The sequence below is a fragment of the Lytechinus pictus genome, chromosome 1, assembly GCF_037042905.1.
Source record: "Lytechinus pictus isolate F3 Inbred chromosome 1, Lp3.0, whole genome shotgun sequence".
In the NCBI taxonomy this organism is placed as follows: domain Eukaryota; kingdom Metazoa; phylum Echinodermata; class Echinoidea; order Temnopleuroida; family Toxopneustidae; genus Lytechinus; species Lytechinus pictus.
In genome coordinates, this window is record NC_087245.1 from 24,217,963 (window position 1) to 24,245,113 (window position 27,151).

Here is a 27,151-nt window from a genome sequence, read left to right on the forward strand (position 1 = left end):
TGCCCGATTCTTGTTTCATTTCTCTTTAATACAGTATGTGATTGCTTTGATGATTTGGAGTATTTTTGTGAAAGTGTTTGTATTTCCTATACCAATTGCTTGAGTATGAAGATCTGAATTGAATATGAAGTGCGTGCACATGTGGAAATACACACAAGGGGGGGGGCAGCCTTTTTGCCTTACCCTGGCCCTTGAAAGTATGTGTGAGACATTCTGTATAAAAGAGTATCACAATGAATGGTCTCTGCCAGCCTTATGTTGCAGCATTGCATTGTTAAAACAAAATGTAGCATATAGCTTTCAAGTTTTTTGTTACATTGTGTTCATACAAAAGCATGGATTGATGTGCCGTCCATCTGTGCTTGGTGGCAAGCAATGCTTCTTCTATAGGCGTACTCCGGGATAAAAATTATTACATGCAAATAAGCAGAGTGAAATTTGAGAAGCAAAATGCTGAAATTTAATCTAAACCTGTTATGTTTTTAATTAAAACTGACAATATTTTGTGAAGACGGTTATATGCATGAAGTCTTGAATATATGCAATAGATAAGCTGATGTCATGTCCACTCTATCCTTTTTCTTACGATATTGCATGAAATCTTGTTAAAGGACAAGTCCACCCCAACAAAAAGTTGATTCAAATAAAAAGAGAAAAATCCATCAAGCGTAACACTGAAAATTTCATCAAAATCGGATGTAAAATTAGAAAGTTATGGCATTTTAAAGTTTCGCTTAATTTCACAAAACATTTATATGCACATCCTGGTCGGTATGCAAATGAGGAGACTGATGACGTCATCCACTCACTATATCTTTTGTATTTTATTATATGAAATATTAAATATTCTAATTTTCTCCCCATTGTCCAGTGAAACATTGATTAATTCCTCCCTGAACATGTGGAATTAGCATTATTTAATACTATATGGTTCAGTCAAATTGGTCCTTATTGTCAAATTTGTAAAAAATGAAATATTGTATAATTTAAACAATAAAAAACAAAAGAAATAGTGAGTGATGGACATCATTGACTGACCCATTTGCATGTCACTGAGTTGTGCATATCACTGTTTTGTGAAAAATAAGTGAAACTTCAAAATGCCATAACTTTTTTATTTTACATCCGATTTGGATGAAATTTTGAGCGTTATGTTTGTTTGATTTTTCTCTTTTTATTCAAATCAAATTTTTGTTGGGGTGGACTTGTCCTTTAAATTTAATAGTTGAATTATTGTTAAATGATGTGTCTCCCTTGTTACAAAGAAGTTTCAGTAATTATTATCTTACACATTTAATCAATAGTCAATCCAATTTGTTTTTTCATTAATGGAAATGAATAAATATTACTTTATATAATCAAATACAAAATAATGAAATTGCATCAGCTCGCACATTACATATTAATGGAGACGTGCATGGAACTGATTCACTGAAATAACAAAATTGTTGAAACAATCTTAACATTTTAATTCTTGATCAAACTGCGATTGAATTTTCAGTGTTTGTCTGGTTTTACATTATCTGTTAAAATCTTTTTCAGCCCTGAGTTTCCCAATTAATATGTAAATTAGTTAACATCCATAGCACATTCATATGTGATCTACTTTTCTGTTTGATTCAGCGAGTCACTGAGTGGTAGGCAGTGTGCAGCTTGATGATGTCTTGCGTGGATGTGGGCTGAAACTATTCCCCAGAACAAGTGAAAATATCTGAATTGACGAAATGATTACCCAGAACCCTTGTGGGTGCCACTTTTTACAGGCGGGTTCAAGGGGAGGGGGCAGTTGGTCACAGCCCCCCCCCCCCCCCTCGATTGGCAGCCAAAAAAAAGAAAGAAAAGATTACAGGAGAAAGAAAGAAGTGAATAAAATACAGGAGCAGTCTGGTAGCGAGGTGAATGTAGTACCAGTATCAAGAGTATTGGAACATGATGATGAACCCTTCACTTGCCAAACTAATCATCTGGGCGATCTGGCAGATCTCTGCTGCATGTGGTTCCTAAGAGTGTCCCTTAATTTTACAAGAAATTGTATTTGGAACAAACAAAAAAAATTCCAAGCACACTAACATTGGTATCAATAAAAGGCTTCTTTACAGCTTTTTCCCCCATTTGCTGAGTTGTAAAATATTATTACTGGAAATATGAAGACAAATTGAAAATGTTTTAGGAGAAAATGAGAAAAAATGCAATTTTCGCTAACGAAATATTTTGTCCATCTCTATTTCATAACCGTATCAACTTAATAGTTTGGGTATGTTAAAAAAGTCCATAATTATGCAAAAAATATTCTCACATTTCGAGCTTTCAATCTCCAAAAAAAATTTTCATCTCGCATTTCTTTGTTATAAAGCGGACTTAAATACTGTCATTTTTTACGTTCAGTTTTGCCCTTAAAGAGAAATTCCAGTATTTGCAGTAAACACTGATTTCATGAGAAGGTCTGTAAAACAAGGCTTAATTGTCAGTATATCATCGAGGATCTAGATCTGGTACGGTTACATAAACTGAACTTTGTAAAATCTTGAAATCTACGCTGAAAAATGTTCACACTGAAGATCACCAACACAGATAGGCACACGTGGGACAGTGTATTATTATTGCTAAAATAAAGACCCGACGGAAGTGACCGAATCCGCGCTTATTTTGCTTATTTCTCAGCAATTACACAATTTCTTCCAGAATCCTTTGGCACATATTTTTTATTCATATAAACAGACACTTTGGTGGTCATTATATCAGATTCTGTAAAAAGTCATTTTTAGATCGTTACCAAAACTGGAATTTATCTTTAAACTATTTGATTAGTGAGAGTATCTTCTTCATGAGTTCCTATGACCGGTCCTTTGTTTCAGGTAGGTAGGCCTACAATAAAAATGTTATCTCGCATTCCCATTCATGTAGCCCCTATGAAAATATTTTTGTTATTTCAGTATAAAAGTCAAAGCTAGAATACATCTTTTTTTTTTAATTAGCTTTTTTTTAATTAGCTCTTCGATAAGCTGATCGGGGATTGTGTGGATGAAGTATCAAGTAGGCCTATCACCCCGCCCCCCCCCCCCCCCTCTTACCCTAAGCTTTTTTTTTTTTTTTTTTCCGGAAAAGCCTTTGAATACAGACAGCCGTCGACAGATTATCGTCCTAGTTTGTGCTTGTAAAGTGTCGTTTAGTTGTGTCCACACCGTTTGTCCTATCTATATTCATGCCCCTTAACAATAAGACATAGGCCTATGGCTCTATTTGTTCTATTCCTATAAAGGCCCCTCGAGCGGTTGGGCTGTTTCCCATAGGACGATTTCAAATTACTCATCCTTTACATGATTCACAAAACAGAGTGTCCCATAAATCTTTAATTTTTCCGTTCGCGCTTTGCGCTCGCATCAATTGTTTAGTTATAGACTTATACTTTTCACGATTACAAAAAGTGCTTAGAATTTCCATTTTTCAGGTAGAAATGTCAAACTTTTCGCATTATTTGAATGTTGAAATATATGTAGCGTTTTCATGGCTATTAACTGCATGCAGCCGTTAACAGACCCAATTTTGATCAGATCAAAACGTATATTACAAATTTCTGCTCGCGCTTTGCACTCTCAGTAATTATTCAGTTGGATACACATCTCGTTTATGATCACAACATTGCCCAGAATATTTACATTTTAGGACAACATAAAAGAAAAAAATAGCTCGCACTTTTTAAATAAGGCTTATGAGATTAATATATTCATGTTGATTTAATATAAGAAAGCTTAGAAGTGGCTATTAGGACTACCCCTTCAAAGAAACAAAACAAAAATAAACTTCGAGCGGATCGGGGAAAACGTGGCTGAAAAAAAAATCCGCCCCCTCCCTAATGGCGAAGGATGGATCTGCCCAGCCAGGTTGGCAAGCAATAATAATATAAATGAATAAATAAAAAAAAAACTGAATAGGAGCAATAGGTCTAATCTTTTTTTTTGCTTGTCAAAATTTTTCCTCGCCAAATTAGGTCCATAATCATTGATTTTTTTTCTGGGGGGTGTCATTTTTTTTAAATCTGAAATAAAACTACTGAAAACCTTAGTTTAAAAAATCGTTCCGAATTACACATGTCAGTTGACATACCCAATGAACTGAAGAAGTCTAATCGGTTAACATAACATTTATTACTAGTAGTTGAGAATTAAATGTCGGATGATATCCTATGCGTATAAAGGGCAGTTATTAACCCACCAACTTTTATAGGTCCAATAAATTTTTTTAAGAAAAAAAAAGCCTCATTAAAGTTAGCTAGCTAGCTGGCAATTTAATCATCCATTTTTTTTTAGACATAATTCTCTCCTTGAATTGATTTACAGTACCACAGTTTGACTAGCCAGGAGGTAAAAATCATTCACGTAGGCCCTACCTGTATGCTAGTAGTAGTACTTTACTCTCGAGGAGCTAGGACTACCAGGAGGCAGGAGCCTCTGACCCCGCCCATTTCCTGATCGCATCGGAGTACCGGTACCGTACGTACCAGATAAGTGACACTGACACTATTTCGTTGTTTTAAAAACCAGAGGATATTTGAATAATGAGCAGGCTCTTAGACGAGACATGTGATGATGTGAGTTTGCCTGTATCGCCTTGTTTTCCTTTTGCTTTTTGCCAATCTGTTGGTTAGAAATTAGAATGCATTTTATGGAGATTAGGCCTAGTAGTAGTGCTATTTTTTTTTTATACAGGCCCATATATTGACAAACGTGTGCTCGGTTTTCGGTAGCGGGGCTCAAGCGGGTGCGGGCTCAAGTCGATTACTCGCCATGGCTCATGCTCGCAGTAGAAAATGCATACTCGTACTCCAGTGCATTTTGAGTCTGTTTCTAATTCTGAGTGTTGAGGTCAGGGTGACCAGATTTCACAAAATGAAGTACTGGTAGGGTGTCTGAAGCCACACTGAAAAGTGTCAGCATAAAACAGCCTGATTTAGCTTAGGGGAAAATATGGCACATATTTTGGGGGAAGTTCAGGCTACTACAAAAAACAACTAGAAAAATGTGATCTGAATTGATTATTAACTTGTGTTTGGGCCTTGGCATGTATGGAAAGAGAAAATTCAGGGGCTTCTTTTGACAGTAAGGACAGGCGCGTAGCCAGGGGGGGGGGCGGTGGGGGCGGTCGCCCCCCCAAAAACGTCCCCAAAAAGAAAAAAAAAAGAAGGGAAAAAAGAGAGGAGAAAAGGAAAAGGGAAGGGAGGAAAGGGAAGAAAGGTAGCTTTGTGGGTTTTTTTTTATTCTTTATTTTTTTTTCTTAAAAGAGAAACTCCTTCACTCTTGCTCTAAATTTATATATGAATTTTGCTTCCGCGCTGCGCGCGGTGAAATGACAATATTGAAGTTCTCCATTGTTTCCCCCACCCTTTCTCTAACCCTGTTTTTCCACCTCAACTATATGTGTTTCTTGGCAGTTAAAGTTCAAATGTACACATTAGGGCATGGAATTAGAGTAAGATTAGGCCGAAGTATATGAAGTTATCTTTTTTTTTTAATTGATCGCGCAACTTATGGCCGGGTCGGCTCCAGGCGGGTAAAATCTTTATATCAATTTTTGCCGTCACCTCCATAAAGTCAATTTTTCCCGCTTTTCAGCTCATTGCTAAACAACCATAATTTTGGGGCAAACAGGTTCCTGCTTTAAAAAGAGGAAGGTATAAAATTTGTGCGTATCAAATAAAAAAGTACAATATTTTTTATCAAATTCAATTAAACTTCATGTCATTTCCCTGCACATTCATCTCCTGTCCTGTTTTGCGCCCTCAGTTTGAAATTTTGAATGACACTTAAGTTTCTTTATAATCCATAGTGAAGCGCTTCAGGATAAGTCAAAGAAATTAGGCATCCTTTTTTTATATAATTTCAATAAATCACAGAAGTTTTAACTTTTTGCGCACTATTTTCCTTGTAATGAAGTTCAATAATCTTGGAAAATCAATTGAATTAGAGCCGATGGGGAATTAGAGATATCTGCATTTGATGAAACGTCTGCCCTTTGAATTTTCAGAGTTTCATTGCTCTGCGCGGGGAGGAATATCTTCCTCCCGGCATATACACTTCTTCTCCTCTGTTTTGCGAGTTAAAGATATGCGCTGTCGCTAAATTGTTTGTAATCAAATCTGATCTTTCCAAGGAAGTATTCAATGTATTTTTGAGAATACCCTTTTCTCTGGACTCTTTTCATGGCAAAAAATTGATAAAACGCTTTAGCTTCCACGCTTCGTGCGGGGTTATTATCATTTTAATTTCCTCCATTGTATTCCTTTTTGTGCGTTCACAATCACTTTTGAAAACAAGGTTCATGAAAACAAGGTTCAAAATCACAATATAGTCAACTAAATTGGAGCTGATATAGGTACTAGAGACAAGAGAGACGGCTCCTTTTCATTTTAATTTATGAAAAACCAAAAGCTTCGCGCTTTGCAAGGGAGGGGGAAACTCCCCCTCCCTGCACCCACCCCCTAGGGAGCGCGCTTCGCGCGCTCTGTAAGTGTTGGCACGCTTTGCGTGCATTTACCGCCCCCTCCAAAATGAAATCCTGGCTACGCGGTTGAGTAAGGACAAGTTTATATGATCATTTTACATAAGGATTTAGAGATAAATTGCAAACCCTAATTTTTTTGTGTGTTGAGATTGCCATTTCTCCATGCGTTTTCTATGGGAAAATGAAATTTCTGTTTTGCACAATTTTTTTCACTTTGTCGCAATTTTTCATTGTGATCTGGTTTCCAAATCTTTATAAAAATCATACCATCAGATAGAGCATAAAAAATCCTATTGGACTCTTTATGGACAAGTTTTTGGCATTAATAATAAATTTATAACAGCTCTCGGAAGCTAAAAATTTGGATTTGTGTTTGTCCAATTCTTAACTTCACAGTCTGGCAGAGAAATGCTGAAAATTGACCTAATTTCTTTCTTCTTTTTTGCAGCCAATAATTTGATTTTTTTCAAAAATGTTACATTTCTGTCAGTCTGAAGGTCATTTCTCTTCAAAATCACAAAGAAAATGTGATATTTTCTTGAAATAAGAAAAATAATTTTTTTCTCCAGACACCATAGTACTGGACATTGGGAGTTTACAGTTATCGATTTTATTGTTGTCTCTGCTTCGTCATCTGTTGGTTATTTAATGAAAATTTGTCACTTTTAAATGTTTTAACTATATTTTGTTCAATATTCTGAAATATGGGACAAACAGGCGTTCCGTTCCGGGAAGGGTTTGTCGGGACGCCGGGATAAAAAAAAAATACGGGACGATCCCTGGAAATATGGGACGTCTGGTCACCCTGGTCAGCTGGTTGAGGTACTGGCAACTCCTCCTTTATGATGCAATGCAACACTAAAGATCGTGTTGCACAACCTTTGATACCAATGATATGGTCCAGATGCTGTCACATTCCAACTTAGTTAAGTTAGGGCCTAATGTTAGTTATTACAATTAAAATGTTAGGCCTAGAATCTAGTCCTAGATCTAACAAAGTGACAAAAGTTAGGTCTAACTTAGTATAAAGTAAGTCTCAACTTCAACGAGGATACTCAAATTATAAAATGGTACCTATGTCATGTATGTGCTGCACCCAAAAAACAAAATCGGGGGCTCTAAGAAACGTTAGAACGAAACTTTGGTCTTGACTTAAATATGGGGGTCTCTGGAACTGCTCTAGACGTATCAACGGTTGATAAAATTTAAATGCAATGCTCTGAGCTCTGGAACGGCATAAATTCTATATTCAAGAGCATTGCATGAAATTGGTTATTATGTTTCTGCATGATGAACCAGTCAGCGGCCTCTGAATCGTTGTGCAGAGCTTTGCCTTTGGCTGTCATTGAACGTAGTCAAATCACAAATTTGAGGGTCTCCGGAACAGTGAAAAATATGAATTGCTACATGGCTATTTAAATTGGTGATGCTCTGGAAACGAGATTTAGGCTGAAAATGGGGGTCTCAACCGCAGCACAGACATACATGTACTTTTGTATTAAGTTAATTAATCAGTAGAGCTATAAGATTAATGCTGATTTCTAGTTCATATGTTCAAGGAGGAGTAGATGAAAAACATGGGTTGTCTTGTTTTACAGAATTCTTTTTTTTTTCAATTCAATTCATTTTATTTGGCATTATAATGAAAACAATGCAAAGGAAATCTAGTAACTGTAGTATAATAAGGCCATCAGTTGCAGTTACATGCTTCATGAACTCGCCCCACATCCCGGGGGGGGGGGGGGGGGGGCACTTCCATTGACAAGTGGATACCATGCGCGACCATGGGGTCTCGAAAAGCACCCTAAACACGTATTTTCCATTTTCTGAAAACGCACCCCTTAACAAGTATTGGCATGTGAAACCCTACCCTTAACAAGTATTGGAAACAAAACGATACTCTTGGCAAGTATTCCCTGAAATGAAACCCTAAACAAGTACAGGAATATTTTATTGTTATGTCACGTGTCCGTCGGTTGTCGGTTACACATCTGGTTTAGTACGACCCCACCTTCCACAACTCGCGCAAATCGGACTCTAAACACGTAGTGTTAGGGCAAAAAGGACATCCTTTATGAAACATTTTAATTTTGTTTTATCATCCCCGCAAATTTGACCCTAAAGTTGTAGCTTTCCTAGCGAAATAGATCCCCTTTTTTCATTATTTTTGTGTTTTTGACACCCTTAACACGTTACGTAACGTGCCCTATCTTGAAAAAGACATCCTTTTTACGTGTTTTTTGGTCACGCATGGTATCCACTCATCAATGTAAGTGGCCCCCCCCCCCCCCCGGGCCCCACATAAAGGTTGGGTTACGCTTTTTCAGATTTTCGTTCGGTTCAACATACGATATTTCGAATGAACGGGGAGATATTGTCATAAAATTGGTGTCATCTTAAAGTTGAATATATACTCTATAACTAAGGTCTGTAAAAATGAGCGCAATAGCACATGAATTGTGACACCATGATTGACAGAATGGAAGAGGGGGAGGAAGTGGTCAACAAAGTATACCCGGGAGAGACACATTTCATACTTAAAACGTGAATGACTTTGGTATACAGGGGGTTGAAGACTTAATTTTGATCTCATTTTAAAGCATGAGGTTTAGTAGTATAATAATCCAACATTATTCACAATTTATTTCAATTAATTCATTATATTAAACAAAAACCCTCAAACTCATTAAATAAAATAGCCAAATATTCTCACAAAGGAACACATTATGATGTAATTTTTCGGCCTAATGGATTGTCATGCATTGGTGTAAGAAAGCTTGGCATTAGCTTTATCAGGGTTCATAGTATACTATAGGCTTATATGCAAACATATATGCAACTCTGCACTCGATGTAAAGAATAAAACAAGGGTAATGAGATATGGTTGAAGGCATTACATGTGACTATGGGATTGTGGGTTTGTACTACACATGCAAAACTTTGGTTTTCCAGGGGCTAAACCTTTGATTTTGGTCTCATTTTACAGGTATATACAACAGGTATGGTGAAACACATCGTAGAATCATTAATTATTATTTGTTTGAAATTTTAAGTAATTTATTTTATTTTTTATTAATTTTAAAATTTGCATATCAAAATTACCTTTATGAAATGAATGAATCCCTTTATATCTGAAAAGAAATTTCATGAACAATCCAAATATGGTTACAATTAATTAATGGTAGGGGCAAAGAAAAAAAAATATGGACGTTTGAATTGAAGTATATTTGGGGTCCTAAAATTTTCACTCATAAGATGTGAGTTCACCCTATCTCATTTTTAATGCCAATTTTGGAATCATGAAAATTCCTTTCAGAAAAAGTATACTTTTGTATGGATGTACAGGAGATATTTTTGAAGTTATGACCATTTTTATGCTGAAGGGTACGCGATCATTGGATTTCAGTGACACAAATGGGACGAGTTCAAGACACATGGCTATACCAAACTTAAAGTGAAACCATGCGAATTGTTTTCTTATACTGCCCATGTTGTACATCTCTGCATTTTAAGCAAATTAAAATGCTGTTAGATCTATTTCATATTCCATTTCTTCATTGAATTTTCAGTATTATTGTTGTTGCTTTATTGACTTCTTGACCTTCAAGTATCATATCAAAATCTTGGGAAATGTGTTCATGTGTGGTCAGTTATCATTTACCATCATTCAAATCCTTGCCTGCAAGTAATGTCACCAATCTTCATCCCTTCCAGATGTTCATCCAACAATAGCACTGTGTTCTCTACTGAGATGAAGAAGCGTTGCATTAAGTCAGCTCAAGATGGCATTGCTTACATGGACATTGTTTCCAAGGCAAACGTCTGGCAGTGTTTTCAGATGCCAAAGGGTGCAAGGGTTCAGTATTTGTAAGTTTATTTTAAAATTCATGTACATTCCGTTTCAAGTAGTTACATGTAGATACATATATCTACATGAATGCAGGGAAGACCGCGTTCAGCTGCAAAATTAAATCATATCCCTTTTGCTTAAATAAGTTTTCAAGATTACAATGTATGGTTTGGCAAAGGGTATGAAGACTGGATATATTTTGAATGTTCAATTATGGCTTTGATGCAAGGAAAGCCCCAAATTATTCACTAATGTTTGGAATGTGCTACTATACATACATGTGCCAAAAAGGTGAAAGTACAATGTTTTTATGTTCTATTTCACAAATAAGGATGAATTTCTGTAGATAAAAGAATCCAATTCATTCTTAAAATATTTTTACAAATAGATGAAGTCCAGTTTTCTATTTTCTAAAAAGACAATTCTTTGTTCAAATTTTTCTTATGAGAGATCAAGTTTCTTTAAAATGCTATGAATTCATTATTCTATTATTTTTGTGTGTGTGTTTTTTATACACAGCATGGAAAATTGGGGACTTACTTAATTCTAGATGTCACAGTACAGTGTGTTTTGGAAGTCAGTCTTTTACCACTTACATGTACTTTCACTTGGTGTTAACTTTACTTTGGAATTTCCATGTTAAGCATTATACCAAGTATCACTGTAATGAGTGATTATTTTTGTATTCATCTGCAGATCTGTTGATGCTGCTGGCTAACATTACGCAGACGGACAGCAACAACGTGACTACATCTATGGAGTTTGAGTACACCACTATATTCATTACTAATTCCACCATAGAAATGTTCATTCCATCTACATCTATAACAGCAAGTACATTGTCATCACAACCGTCATCCTCGGTGGAATCTTCTTTCGATGTGGCGCCCTCTACAGCCCTATACCCATCTCCTACTCCATCAGGAATATCTCAAATATGGACTAGTGATGTCACTACATATACTGAAATGACTTCTGATCTTGTTTCCATAATAAATCCTACAATAATGACATCACCAGTAACTCCTATGTCAAGGACATCTACATTATCACAAAGTTTGGTGAGTCCGATAGCATCGCACACTGTGATTTCAACGGAAGAGGTGCGTGTGACATCATCCATACTGGAATATTTCTCACCATCTTTCACGGAGTTCTCATCTTCACCATCCTCTTCATTGGGTACATCATTTATAAAGTCAATTCCAACAGAATCGATGCCACCATCTGTTCCCATGCCAACAACTTTTCCAGTCTTATCATTATCATCATCATTGTCATCATCACCTTCATCACAATCACTGTTCCCATCTTCCTTTCCATCATCTTACATGGCATCACCATCTTCCAACTCAGTAAATGAAGTTTTACCATCATCAAGTGCTGCATTTACCACAACTCAGTCCCTCAGTTCAACTCACATTGTTCCTACCACATCACCTCCAGTGGACCCTCCCACCCAACTTCCTCTAACCACAGCTGGACCAGACCAACTCTCCATCCTACAATGGTTCGGCATTGCGGTAGGAGGGGCTGCAGTATTGTTCATTTTCTGTGAGTATTGACTTAGTTTTACCTACTGCTTGAGATCTTTGAGTTCTTGTCAGAGTTAAATCTTTCCCTAGCCTAGATACCTCTAAAGTATTGTAGTTAAAGCAGAATATAAACAATGATTTTCAGTAATTACACAATTTTATGGAAAGTTTCTTTATAGATCATACACCTTAGTTTTTGTCAATAGAAGCATGGTAAAATTTGACACTTGAAAAGGCTTGAATAGTGTATAGTGGAAACAGAAAAGATTTCAAATTGTAGTAGAGAGAATAAATTTTTGGTGATGTAATATTTTAAAGATTATTATTTGGTATCTTTAAATGTGTGTGCTTGTAATGATGCCATGACTGAGTATAAATCTTTTTTATTTTGTGTTCCAGTTCTGCTCTTCCATTGCTACCAACTCAGGCAACGTGCCATTAGGAAACAAAAGAAAGAGATGAAGAAGGAAATATTAGATTTCTCACAGAGTAATCGGAACGACCGCATCAGCTCATGGAGGAACAGCCTGGCATTGGATGCCATGGCAACACATATAGAACTTCCTCATGTAAGTTCAAATGGAATCATCTGGGCAAGACAATTTTGACTTGTCAGTTGTACTTCAGGGCAGTGTTTCACAAATTCTCCTGTCAGTGATTATCACAAAGAAATCGGCTCTCAGCCAATCAGATACAAGGATTTTGAAAGCTTGTTCAGCTTTTTCGTGGCAATATCCGATATTAAGATGCTTCAAATGACCCCATGGGATGTTGCCTAAATACTGTATGTGTCATATATTTGAGACTGATTTTTTTTTTCCACAGACTTCAAATGGGATGTCCTATGTGTTTGATGAATCCTTACAGCTTGTTTGATCAAGAATACATTATGAAGTGGTTTCACTATTAAAAAAAAAATACACATAGATTGAATTTTAACATATCTGCTATAAACAGTGGTAGCATTGATTAAGGGGATAATTTTAACACTAATGAGCAATACAAAAAGCTTAAAAAAGATAAAGATATGAAGGTGAAATAAAAAGGTTTTGGTTTGGTCTGCTCTCTATTCCAAAACTACAGGGTTGGGATTTTCAAGTATTAATGTGGAGATTTTATCAAGGTTACAATAAACTTTTTTTTTTAGGTTGAAAGCACTTTCAACATATTAGTGGTCAATTGAACTTACTATTTTTTAAAAGTCATTTCTAATCAATATAAACTTGAGTTTGGATTCTCTGGATAGCAGGTGAACCCTTGGCTATTAGAAAATAACTATTTTACTCCCTATGTTGAGTTAGAATTTAAGAGATGATGCAAGGCCTTTACTGTTGTTGTATTGCAGGAAGATAGTATGGACATGCAAGCCATGGACAATCTTGGATTTGAGGAAGTGTTCTTAGGGGATGAACCAAAGTCAAACAACAACTATTTCCTACCACAGACCAACTTGTGATCATCAACTACGGCATCAGTTATTTTCTTCTGCAGTTACCACTCGATGACCAGTGTGGAACACATCTTGCTTTCGCTTTGAGAAATCTCCAGAGCATTGGCGTGCACGGAGCTTGTGGGAAGGACACACCATGAGGTAACTGATGTCTGATTGTTCCCAAAGTCACAAGTAATTTCTCTGTAATAAAGTCCGTTGCTGCATGAGGACTCGACGTTAGTCTGTTCAAGACCATTGGCAATGCAGACTTGCTCAGGTAAGCCAGGCATGCCTCTTCTGGTCACTTGAACCAATGGAAGTGATTCACTTGGCCTGTAAGGAATGCTCATGTGGCACTGATGGGAGCTGGTTAGCTACATGTTTGTGGCCATCCTTTGTCTAAGGGCTGTGCGATCATCTGATTGAGAGTTTATCATACATGTACCTATTGCATTTGTTGTACATGCTCAGCAGCTTGAAGATAAATGACCAAGATGCAAACAGGTGTTTGTTTTTTCATGTTTGAACATTCTCTGCCCTGTATTGGTATTATTGCTTGATTATAAATAAACTACCAACTAATATTTTGTAATAACTTATTTAAATATATAAAAAAGAATTATTCCTAATTTCTTATCCATATTTTTTGATATTGTACTATATGGCATTTAAGTCTTGAATCATTCATATTGAAGTGGCTCTAAAAGGACTGATGGTATGTCATTGGTGATAACATCAAAACCGTATCCAGCATCAACTATGACAAAGAAATTTATGGGGCCCATGCACAAGCATAATAGAGTCACTGTTTTCCCCAAACAAATTGGGCCTATGAAATGGGGTCTTATGGCTGGATGTGCCCCTACCTGGATCCGCCACTGGGTTAGTCAGATGTATTGAACACCACTTACCTCCTGATTTGTACCCATGTCATGACTGAGCAGGGCAAAGCTAGCATGAGACTCATTAATAACCAAGTATTCCAGAACTCCATAACTAAAGGTAGACTGGATATAACCTATTAGCGCTTTTGTTGGGGCATGTTTTTTATTCTAATATGTTGTATTCAGCCTAAAGCAACTTTTCAAAAGTCTGAGTTACGTCTTGAAGCAGGAATCCCGCAATGAAGGCACTACAAGTCTTTTCATTGTGGCTTTCCAGCATTCCCCATTATTTTGTCCATTATGAACAGTGAGGATTTGTAATGGCAATTCCCTTTAATACAGGAGTTCTGCAGGAAAAACGAGGTGCTGACTTTTGGAAAGGCGCCTTACATGTGCAGGTGTATTGAACAATTTAGAGCTGATCTCTAGCTGTTGATAACCCTTAAAATACGGTCACATAGGTTCATACGAACACATCGTTCATACAAAACTCACTGGTCATATGAATTCTGGAGTTCGTAGTTGGGGCATACATGTAGATTCTTATGGCCTTGATATCAACCTAAGACCTTGAGAAACAAAATTATTTTCGGATACTACTCTACATTCATAGGTTTTTCGTAAGAATTATTTTGTCAGTCTTCCGGCCATCTTACGATTTCTGTAGCAAGATGATCTAACATGCACCTATCAGCAATCTCAAATCATTTGTAAGATTTACTTTACAGTTGCAAAAATTGTTGTCTGCCTTACGAGTCTTTGAATGCCTTACAACCGCTAAAGAGTCATTTGCAAGAGCGCCGTATGAACCTCTTTTCATAAGGCGTTCTTACAAATGCTGTATGAGCCCTCGACAAACAACTTACGCCGTTCTTACGATCATCGTAATAGTTTTAAGTCTTCTAGAATTGTCTCTCAGTCCTACAAAATCTTGCATGGTTCTTTAACATTTGTGCAGAGCCTGCTTTACAAAGAGGGGGTTTTCTACAATGTTTAAAACAATCATGGACCATCTACTCAATCTGCGAACTTACAAATGGTCTGTGAACGCTAGCTTTGTACGGCCTTCTTGAGAAGATCATTCCATGGTATAAAAATCGTCCATACTGAGTTTGTAGCAGTTCTTAATGGTATTTTGTGACCTACATGTAGCCATTAAGTGAAAATGGTATTCAAATAAGTCTAATAGTGTGTATTCAAGGTATTTTATCTTATGTATCACAGAATTGGTTTTAATGACACAATTTATGTCGGGAGCCAGATATTTATACACGTATTATAATTTTATATCCACAGTACTCAGTATACACTCCACTTTGTATTCCAACCCCATTCCTTTTCCAGAATAGAATCTTGCATGATTCTATCGTGATTATTCAAAAGATGTATTTCATTACTTAATTTATTACTTAAAATTGTATTCTATATGTATGGATACGTACTCTCTTTGAGTAATTTGTATATAGGCCAATATAGTGTATAATTCAAAAACATTCTCTGTAACTCATGTTTGTGTGAAGTTTGGGAAGTAATACAAACATAGTGTCAATTATTATTGTGTGCCGGTTCACTAATCTTGTGGGGTCTTTTTTAATCAAGTTTTGTATATATGTAGCCCATTCCTTCAATTTGGAAAAAAATGTTACAAAACTGCATTCAGATTTATAGCTTAAGCAGAATTTATAACATCAAACCTGACTACTTTGGCAGTTCATTGCCAAAGTTTCCCAATCTTGGTGCACATATAGCTAATATCACTTAGACTTCAAGAATGATAGCTTTGAAATATCTTGTTTGACTATTTATTTATTAATATATAATAACTTATTACCTGTATATGTCAAATTCTCATGAAAATCTAATGTTTACAATTTGCTTTATTGTTTTCAGCAAGTTTGTTATAACAGCTTTATTAGTCAACATCTCTTTTATCATAGATGGCATAGGAGGAATCAAATTTGTCATATTTTATTTGCTTTTTAGCTTATGCCGTGGCGTGGCGTCCGTTGTCTGGCGTCTGACGTCCCTCCACAATTTCAAAATGCTTCTTCGCCATTTCAAGTCCGATTTCAATTCTGTTTGCTTTATATGATAGCACTAGGTGGGGGATTCAAAACTTCTACACAGAATTTTGAAACTCATTAAATATGCTAATTCATGCACATTTTTCAAAATTCACATAAAATGCTTCTTCTTTATTTGTTGACCGATTTTGATTTTTTTTCTTCCATCTGGTAGAGCTTCATGAGGTTCACCAAACTTCTACACAGAATTTTGAAATTTGGAGTAGAAAATTATTTATGCTAATTTATGCAAAATTCATAAATCACAGAAAATGCTTCTTCTTTATTTGTTGACAGATTTTGATATTTTTTCTTCCATCTGGTAGAGCTTCATGAGGTTCACCAAACTTCTACACAGAATTTTAAAATTTGGAGTAGAAAATTATGCTAATTTATGCAAAATTCATAAATCACAGAAAAATGCCTCTTTATTTGTTGACTGAATTTCAAAATGCTTCTTCTTCGTCATTTCAAGTCTGATTTCAATTCTGTTTGCTTTATGATAGCATTAGGTGAGGAATTCAAAACTTCTACACAGAATTTTGAAACTCATAGAAAATGCTAATTTATTCATATTTTTAAAAATTCACATAAAATGCTTCTTCTTTTTTAATTGGTGACCGATTTTGATTTTTTTGCTTCCATCTGGTAGAACTTAATGAGGTTCACCAAACTTCTACACAGAATTTTGGAATTTTCAGTAGAAAATTATTTATGCTAATTTATGCAAAATGTATTCATAAATCACAGAAAATGCCTCTTCTTCTTTATTTGTTGACCAATTTTGATTTTTTTTTCTTGATCTGGTAGAGCTGCATTACATGTAAGTTCACCAAACTTTAACACAAAATTTTGAAATTTTGTCTAGAAAATTATTAATGCTAATTTATGCAAAGTTTATTCTTAAATCACAAAAATCATTTTTTCTTCATTTATTGATTTATTTCAGTTTTGTTTGCTTTATATGATATCTCGAGGTGGAGATACAAAATTTTAACACAGAATTTTGAAACTCATTAAATATGCTAATTTATTCATATATTTTCAAAACTCACAAAAAATATTTATTTGTTGATTGATTTTTATTATTTTTGTTCCATCTGAGAGCTACATGAGGTTCACCAAGGTTCTACACAGAGTTTAGAAATTTTTACTAGAAAATTATTTATGCTTAATTTATATGAAATTTATTCATAGATCACAAAAAATGCTTCTATGTCATTTCTTCATCAATTTCAATTCTATATCCTCAATTTATGTCACCAATGTAATTCACTACAGTGTCAACTGGGCTGAAATTAAAATTGTGTTAAATTTCGTTGCGAGATGCCGGATGAGCTCCACATCATTGATTTGCTAGTATTGTATATCTGATTGATTATGCATACATGTACATGCACATTTGGGGGTCAAGATTTTCCATGCATTTGTTTTTAAATTCCTATATATTTCGTTATTTTGTAGTCCATTTATTATTTCATACATACTTATTAACACAATCACCATTTATTTGATCTAATGATAAACATGGGGAATATAGTTTGGGAAGGACAATCCTTTAAAGGACAAGTCCACCCCAACAAAAAGTTGGCTTGAATAAAAGGAGAAAAATCCAACAAGCTTAACAGTGAAAATTCCATCAAAATCAGATGTAAAATAAGAAAGTTATGATTCACTCATTTTCACAAAACAGTTATATGCACATCCTGGTCAGTATGTGAATGAGGGGACTGATAGACACCTTCTCTATCTTTTTTTTTTGTATAAAGCATAAACTTGTGGTAAACTCAGATTGATCTGTTGATATTAAACTAAAACTATTTTTGAAATTCTTTGTACACAATTAATAACCTAAGAACTTAATCAAGACTAAAAGAACTTAAATGGAATTCAGCAGGAGAAAAATATCAGTGAAAGTTATGGCAAATATTAATGAATAGAAATAAAAGTCTTTCCTGTGTTTTGTTTGTCATATCTTGCATCACCTGTATGGGATTATTGTGTATTGATATTTTTGTATTCATTCATACATGTATTCAAGAATTTGTGTATTTGTAGAATTTTGCCATTTATTGCAAAAAAAATTTATATACAATTCTTTTACTATTTTTTTTAGATGTAACCTTAGCAAGGATGGATATGCTTAAGATCTGGAAGAGCACTTAAGTTAAAATTATTTCAAGAAGCATCTGTTCTGTAGATATAATTGTCTACACAATCTATTTTTACCAATTTTCAATAACCAAATATCATTATTATCAAATAACTATGAAATTTCTTACCTTGTTATACATGTGTCTTTGTAATGTATGTCTTATAGTACTATGATCCCCCCCCCAGAAAAAAAAACGAAAAAAATTTAATCCATGTAAAGATTGTTTTTATTTTTATTGGTATTTATTTCAGCATGTGTACCACAATATCTGTTGAATGTGTTTAATATAAATGTATGTAAAGTGTTGTGTGAATACATCAGATTTGCAATTTGTTTTAATTATGTGTGCTGCATTATCCCAGAAGATGGGGATATAAACATCACCTCCTTCAGAAGTGAAGGGGCAAATTGTATGGGGGATAAAAGAAGAATGATGGTGATGATGATTTAATAAAAATTACAGTTTTAATGATTTAATGTTATTAATGATAATAATAAGAACAACAAAAGTGATGATGAAAAAAATTATGATGATGATGATGAAAAAAATGATGATGATGATGATGATAATGATAATACTACTAATAATAATGTGTTCAGAATAGAACCATGGACCTGGTACATGTACTTATGTTGGATTCAATAAAGACATGATTTCAACCAAGTTCAGTGATATTAGTAATAATATTTATGATAATAGTTATAATAATATATAAAATCACATAATAATGATATCAGTAACAAACATTGTAATGATGGTGGTAATGATTGGGCTAATAACAATCTTGCAAGCTTTCTGTGCCCTTCTTTAGTCCGTTTGCCATATATACCACTTACATCTAACAGAAACTGGTAATTATGAAAACTTTGAACTACGGCATGCTGCTCATTTAATTTCTTAAATGTATTTTTTTTAATTGTGATACAGTGTTATAGTACATGTATGTATTCCATATTTTATTCATAAATCCTGTTCCAGTATGATCCATTCCAAAGTAAATAATAGTAATAAAAGTTGGATTTATATGGTGCTACTTTTACCCCGGTTTTAGCTCGAGCTGCCTGTACTTTGTTGGTAATTTGTTTCTTTTATACATTTGCACTGCAGGTATTTCATGCTTCACAGGTGAACTTGCATGTTATAAAGATTTTTTTCTCATTAGGTGTAGAGGTGTTGTGGCTCAGTGGATAAGTCTCCAGGCTTTGAACCACAATGTCCATGGTTCGTTTCTAACCACTCTCCACCCAGATGCAGTAAATGGGTACCTGATGTGGGTAGCCGTGCTAAAGCCGGGGTAATAGTATGCAGCACTTAAAAACATTGTATTAAAGGCTATATAAGTGTTGCATATTGTTATCAAATATTATGAGAGTAGATTCAATTTGTTGTCTCACATTTTAATGTGAACATGTTTGGATACCCTTCTCAAGGCAGATACTTTTACTTATCACATTCGTCAGTTGAAATGTTATTGTTTTTTAATTCAGAACGTTATGATGAACCTTTGTATTGCCCAACAGTACGCAAATTGCAACACAGTACTAACTAAATAAATATGGATGATAATGGTAATTGTGTGTTTTGTGAGAATATTTATTTGAATGACCTACTCCTGTTGTGTTAACTATTGTTATGATTGTGTGTTAATGTTAAAAGGATACCCCAGGCTGAAAATTATACGATTTGAACAGATAACAAAGAATCGGACAAACAAAACACAGAAAATTTTCTTCAAAATCAGACAAGTTATGGGCTGGCATTTTAAAGTTTTGCATTATTGAGGTGAAACAGTTATGCATGTCTTTATGAATATACAATGGGCAGGCGGATGTCAGATACCCATTTGTTTTGTATTTGTTTTATGAAATTACATTAATTGAAATTTTGTCCTCCCAGATGGAAAAAATGGATTGATTAGATGATTACTGATTCATTTAGTATGAATGAAATAAATTAGACAATAATACATACATGTATGACAATATGAAGTAATTCTGATTTCATGAAATAATATTTTTTTTAAAGGCAAGTGGGGACATGATATCTACAGCCCGCCAACTGCATAATCATATGGGCATACATATAAATGTTTTCACATTTGTGTCTCACCTGCATATATATATATATATATATATATATATATACAGGGTTATAGAAATTAAATATATATATATATATATATACATACATACAATATTCAGAATCTATGCTAGTCCATAGTTATTGAAACGAAATTATAATTTTGTTTTCTGGCGACGGAGAAAAAAAAAACTGGAACGGAAGAGAAAGGGGGAGGAATAGGCCAATTAACGCGCATTTCAATGGGGCTAGTAGATTATAGGACCTATGAATTTTATTTTTTTGAATAGCTACTTTGCTATTCTTATATATCTGTACACTCACACTAGCACAAAGAAATGCAATGAAAATGTCTATTTTCTATGCAATGACCCATTTTAATGTGTTACTCATACATGTTATTTTCACTATATATGGATGTATACAAATCCTACCTGCATATAGCCCAACAGTGAATGCAATGACAATATAGGTCCCTATCAATTTTAATATAAAGGTGTATGTAAATTTTGTGTAGATATCAGGATACCAGAACTGCCCCAAACATAATTACCAAATATCAAATATACATGAGATTTGATGAGGAAACAATAAAAGAATGAGATACTACTTTAGTATACTTGCATTTGACCTATTCAAAATCTTCCTAGGGCTGTTGCCTCTCAAATGTAAGAAGGAAGAGATACATAAATAGATAGATAGAAAGAGAGAGAGAGAGAGAAAGAAGGATCATTTTATAGATGGCATGGCTTAATAAAGAGGGGGGGCTATACTAAGATTGCAGCACACAGCCACCCCCCCCTCCTCCTTAGTTGAGCACTATTAGATACCTTACCTTACTATGTGCCCTTTCTGAATTCCTTCTTGAAGGTACCACTCTAGTTCTCTTCAGTAAAGTTCTCAAAGTTCTACCTCCTCTCTACCTACCCCCTTCCTAAGAACAATTTTAACATGAGCAATTTCTAAAGGTCTTTCTAATGCTAAGTAGGTGATGTACACTAACACAAAACAATGATAAATCAGAACATAAAGAGGCATTGACTCTATACATTGACCAATCTACATACATTCCTAGGCTACACAGACCTACTAACTTTACCTGATGTAGCCCTGCTAGCCATTAAATCCATTTTTTGCACCACTTGATGACTAAACATATTGATATCAGTGAGAAATTGTTTGCTACTGAACAGTTTGGCCAGGTATACCATCCACTACTAGGGATTTCCCATATTACTTACAGGTGTCACGCGCGTAAAAAAATTCCCCATAGACTTGTGTGTTAAAATGGCACTTTTGAAAAATTCATAAAAAATAAATGTGAAATTAGAGGGTGGAATGTTTACTACCAATGGATAGGTTATATATCTGACATTCCAAATCTGACCAGGATAGGGTACCGTAGCCAGCTCATTTTAAAAATAAATCGCCATTTATGAAGATAACTATGAATGGATCGAATTCATCAACTGAAACAGTAAAATAGCCCTAATTATTCCGCCAGTCAAAAAATAGTTCCAAGACACTTATTTATCTTCCCAATTTGGGCGAAGGAAGTTCAGTAGTTACCATTTTTAGAATCAGTGTTAGATTTTGAATCATATTTATACATTTTTGACAATCAGCAATATCAAATTGACAAAAATTCGAATGGGTTGGGTCGAACGAATATCTTTAGCCCTCCTGATGTAATTAGGCCCGTGGAACCTAGATATTCATATGCTACATTCTGGGCCCCTATGGACGGACTCCCACCAAATTTGGGTTGTGAACGTCTTTTAAGCTATAGCCTTAACTTTTTTTTTAATGATTATTTTTTGTTGACGTACTCTATTGGCATTAAAAAAAATATTACATATAGGCGTAAATTTTCTCTAATCTCTATACTTAAAATTCAAGTTAATGGAGGAGAGGAATTTTATGTAAAAATGTAAGATATATACTTTTTTTTACGTTTAAAAGAAAGAGAACACGGGAGAAAGACCTGAAAGGGGGATAGGGGATTGATAGGAGTGGGAGCTCAAGAGGTGAGAAGGGGGAGGGGTGGATTTGAATAATGGAAATGATGGGGGGATGGTGGAGGCAATTTTAAGACAATAGTGAATCACAACGATTTGATATAATACAGTCGATCCTTGGGTCCTTTGCATTTGAAACTTTATTACACCACTTAAGAAGTTTAAGCCAAGCTGCACATAATTATCAAAAACATAGTTCACTGCTATAACACACTATTAAAGAGTTACGATTGAGGCGATCAATCTCTTATGGAAATCCATCAATGTCATAATTCTTTCTTCAGGAAATTTGCTCAATGTCCTTTCAAAGCAAAGAGAAGCATACTGAATTTTCAAGAAAACAGTGAATGTATGAATACACGTCATTTCTATTGAGAAAATATTTTGAATAAACATGTATTTTAGATGTTTACGTTGCTGGCTTTCCATATTTGCGATTGATCGGATCAATCAACTCTTTGTAAGATGGGCGGCATGGGCCCCCAGAGTGTGGCTGTAGCATTCTAAAGTACATAGATCCAATGTTAAAAGTACACATAGTGTCAAATAAATCAGATTTTTTGTAATTAAGTCTACTAAAGTACATGTAAAATATATGGATCAAGGTAAAAGTAGTAATATATCACCAGACACTTAAATATCTCTTAATATAAGCATCCATCAACACAACTTATTGTTTGATACGCGGTGGTCATGGCGGTAGCACGGAAAACATACTAAGAATTGGAGAAAAAGTTTGACATTGTATCTATAAGTGCATGTGTAAAGTTACGATGCAGCACCACCACCACCAATTATACATTATTATTATTATTATACATGACGTCCATGGTCGCATTCAGCGGGGATGGAAAGTGGGGAATCCCCCCCCCCCCACGAAATTTTGAAAGCATCCATCTATATCCCACCCCCTACTTAAAAAAAAATCTTAGTTTAATTAAGGTAATTGCGACTTGTACGAGTATAAACCATCATGTTAATAACATGCAAATTCTTATGTAAATCAATGAAAGTTTCAATGTCAGACGGACAAGTTAAAAAAACTAAAAGCATTCATTTTAGTTACAAGCCACATACATGGACTCTCAAACTGTTTCCTTGAGTATAAAGTTACATAAATTATACGGCTTCATCATCTCTATCAAGTTTATTCTAAACCCTTTATAAGACTTGCAATTGCAATAATGAAATGCTTTGAAAAATACAATTATTAACAGTATCTGTTGTTAAGCGCAATATAAATGTTGCATATTAATATCATCATTATTCATTCAAGTGTCTCTCTTTATATTTACTTGGCTTTCATTTGTCTGTAAATTGATCAATAATAAATGCCGCATTTGGTGCCCATTAACTTTACTGATGCATGTTATATAATTATGATAAACTTTATGATTTCATATTGCTGACCATGACTGTGAACGAACTGCAAGACAAGTGGATCGCCTCTGGCAGTCTCGCCTGCATTACGCGATTCAATATTAATAGTAGGTCAAACGGAGTCAGGCAATGTAACAAGACTTTAATCAAAACATGTAACATAAGCTTGGTATCATATCACCAAGTTTCCTACATGAAATAAAACTGCATAGTGTTTTTTTAAGTTTATAATCAAGGACAGAATCATACACTGTAAATAATGTATTTCAAACAATTTCCGGTTTAGACTTCTTCAAAACAAATTCACATGTTAGACAAGTATCCAATTAGACAAATTTGACATTTTACATCATCCTAACTCCACTACATTTTGTTCTCTCATTCATCTACCAGTCTGATTTTCCCTCTTTAGTCTCAACTGCATGTTCAGTTTTCCTTGCATTTAGAATGACACAATGTTATTTACATTATGATACACGATAAGTGGTAAGTGCTTACCCTAGAGCATAGTGGCCCCGATTTAAATCCACATGGAACAAGTTCTGATAAATATTCCTTAGGAGTAACTAATGTGCTATGTACAGGTACAGGAGTGCCCTCCTAACTTATACTTCCCATCCATACATGGGAGGCAAGTTCCAGGGGAGTCATTCTGATCAGTTGCTCTCCAGATCAAGCTCCTGAGGAAGAGCACCTTTGATAATCATGCTCTTTTGCTGACTTGTCAGTTGGGGGTAAGCTCATGATCTTTGAAGCACCTGTCTTCTTGCTAAATAATGTGAAGTAGTACTAAGTAATTTTAGAGAGACCATTACAAGTGTTATATTAGTTAAGAAAGATGAATACTAGTAGTATAAATATTTCACCTTTAATTGATCCAGTCCACTTCTTCAGCATCGGACTCTATATATTAAGATCTTCTTCGAGCAGCAAGTTTATAGTGGAAAACTTTCCCTTGCCAAATTGACACAACATAGTATTACAACCTGATTAGGGAATTATCTGTGCAAAGCTGGCATTTTTCTCCAAACTTCAATGCGATACCTTTAATGTTAATTACTTTTCCATCAGTATGCAAAAGACTTAATTGTAAACCCAAAATGAGAACACTGGTAGAACAGAAATGTTAGTGTCGTCAGAGAAAAAATATACATGCATCTACTGCCATTACATCTTTAGAAGATAGCTGATAGTATTTGGAACAGGACATTGAGCCTACGCCGTACTTGTCGATACACTGTCAGCGTCACCCTGTTCTTAATGCAGTTGCTGGTCGGCCGTCGAATCGCGTATTTCATAGTTCATAGTGTGAATCAAAGTAACACAGAACTGGCAGAGGCATGTAGTTGAGATTGTTGGTGAAGGGGAAAATCCTATGAGCATCCGGTCGAAGAAGTATGGTACAGAGGGTAGTTGTGAGAGGAATATAACAGGACGTGGTGTAAAATGTTAAATTTGTGTAGATTATTTGGAATCCCATGGAATGATTTGACACAAAATGATAAATTAAACGTTTTGTATAAAGTCCTGTGAAACTCGAGCGATCTTCAACTTTTCATGCGTGTAAATGACCCAAAAGGTCATCTTTACATGTGCTTCATTTTTGTTGTAACCTCTATGTTAAGTCCATTTTCCATCAGCTTTAATTTGATACCAAACATGATATGTTTATTTTGTACATTAGATAAGTCATAATTAAGAGGTTGACCTGTGTAAAAAGGATATAGTGTGGTTTATAATTATAATGTCATAAAATGACGTTGCCCAAGGTTGCCAAAGTAGCCGAGCTTCGTCAGATTCTTAATCTGCACATCCTCAACATAACTTTCAGCCAAAAACAGACCTACATAAATAATGCCCAATTGTTTGTATTCCAAACATGATATATTTCACATTATTTGCTGCATTACTTACATTTGTGACCCAATTTGACCTTTTATGACCTTAAATGACCTTTAATTGCCCTGGGCATGTTTTAAATGCGTTGCGATTCATATTATGTGGATTTTATTTTGCATTTTATTTAATGTGATTTCAAACATGATATGTTTATTCCGCTAAATAGAAAAGTCATATTTAAGAGGAATGTAACTGAAAGAGTTGGTGTGGTTTATGACGTGTGAAAAATGAAATTCCTCAAGATGCCAAGGTAGCATCCATCGGATTCTTAATATTCACACTCTCAAACTTAACCTTTGCAAAGAAATGCATATAATACCTAACTTGTTTGTATTTAAACCATGGTATGTTCCGCATTATATTTGTAAGACAATTTGACCTTTTATGACTTTAAACGACCCATAACTGACCTATTCGTGATTTAAATGCCCAGTAATTCATATATTTGCATTTGATTTTACATTAGCTTAATTTCATACCAAACATGACATGTTAATTCCGTAAAATATGAAAATCATATATAAGAGGTATGTGAAAAAGTGGGCGTGGCGAATGACGTCAATTAGAAAAAATGCCCAAGGGTGCCCAGGTGGCACCCGTAGGATTCTTGGAGTAGACACCCTATACTACAACTTCCAGCAAAAAAAATCGCAGTCATGCCCAACTTGACGGTTATGTTGGGGTTCTACTTGACTACTTGTTTTCATTAGCAATATCAGCACTGGGTCTCTCGTAGTTACTTGTCGATGGCTGTTCTTCCTGTCTGTTTGGCTTTCGGCTTCACATATGCGTTACCTTTCTCTTTTTGTCTGTATGCGCCACCCTACTTTCCGAATTGCTGAGGGCATCTTCAAGGAAATTCAGCAACTCAATACTTTTTTCTTCATCTTCCAAGCAATTGTTTTTCGTGTAATTTTCGAAAAAGTACACGTTCTCATTTACATCTTGGGTAGCAAGTTCTGTTTTGATGTCGTATCTTTCCGATTCGGTAAGCGATGCTGCATGGGTAATAACGATCATTGGGGGATGACCTGGAATGAGCATACACAAAAACACTAACTTTGTATTTCTAGAAATCATAATTACCCATTTCAAACTTTTCTTTCAGACCAATATTAAGAATATCTAATAATGATAATAATACACAGTTCTCGTGTAATAGAAACATGCCTAATGCCTCTACACGCTACCAAATATCCTCGGTGGCTGTTTCATCACGCATCAATCCTTCCCAAATTGTGAAACTATACTAAAAATCCATTAGCCTAGGAATAGTTTATTGAGAAAATAATGAAAACAAATACATGTATCTGTAAGCAAAATTAGATAACATTTTGTTATCTAATTTGAAAATTGT

At 34.9% G+C, this 27,151-nt stretch overlaps 2 protein-coding genes across 2 annotated transcripts in view; one reads left to right on the plus strand and one right to left on the minus strand.

Moving 5' to 3' along the window:
- The first annotated feature begins 4,410 nt into the window (after positions 1 to 4,410).
- On the plus strand, positions 4,411 to 18,625 carry LOC135153921 (mucin-2-like). The gene is made up of 5 exons (XM_064098800.1): positions 4,411 to 4,588; positions 10,213 to 10,365; positions 11,045 to 11,902; positions 12,283 to 12,452; positions 13,229 to 18,625. The coding sequence occupies exons 2-5, from the start codon at positions 10,281 to 10,283 to the stop codon at positions 13,337 to 13,339; spliced, it is 1,224 nt and encodes a 407-aa protein (XP_063954870.1). The 5' UTR covers positions 4,411 to 4,588; positions 10,213 to 10,280; the 3' UTR covers positions 13,340 to 18,625.
- Positions 18,626 to 22,637: 4,012 nt separating this feature from the next.
- The window catches only part of LOC129264846 (uncharacterized), a 33,807-nt gene continuing 29,293 nt past the window's right edge, over positions 22,638 to 27,151 (minus strand). Inside the window, exon 10 of the mRNA XM_064098808.1 lies at positions 22,638 to 26,825. Coding sequence (XP_063954878.1) covers positions 26,575 to 26,825 — 251 coding nt within the window. The 3' untranslated portion in view covers positions 22,638 to 26,574. The remainder of the gene's footprint in view (positions 26,826 to 27,151) is intronic.

What these genes read in the sequence shown, in the direction of transcription:
- LOC135153921 (XM_064098800.1), top strand. Translation starts at nt 10,281, where the DNA reads ATGGCATTGCTTACATGGACATTGTTTCCAAGGCAAACGTCTGGCAGT. An exon ending in TGCAGTATTGTTCATTTTCT is followed by an intron (nt 11,903 to 12,282) that starts GTGAGTATTGAC and finishes TTTGTGTTCCAG; the next exon opens with TTCTGCTCTTCCATTGCTAC. An exon ending in CACATATAGAACTTCCTCAT is followed by an intron (nt 12,453 to 13,228) that starts GTAAGTTCAAAT and finishes GTTGTATTGCAG; the next exon opens with GAAGATAGTATGGACATGCA.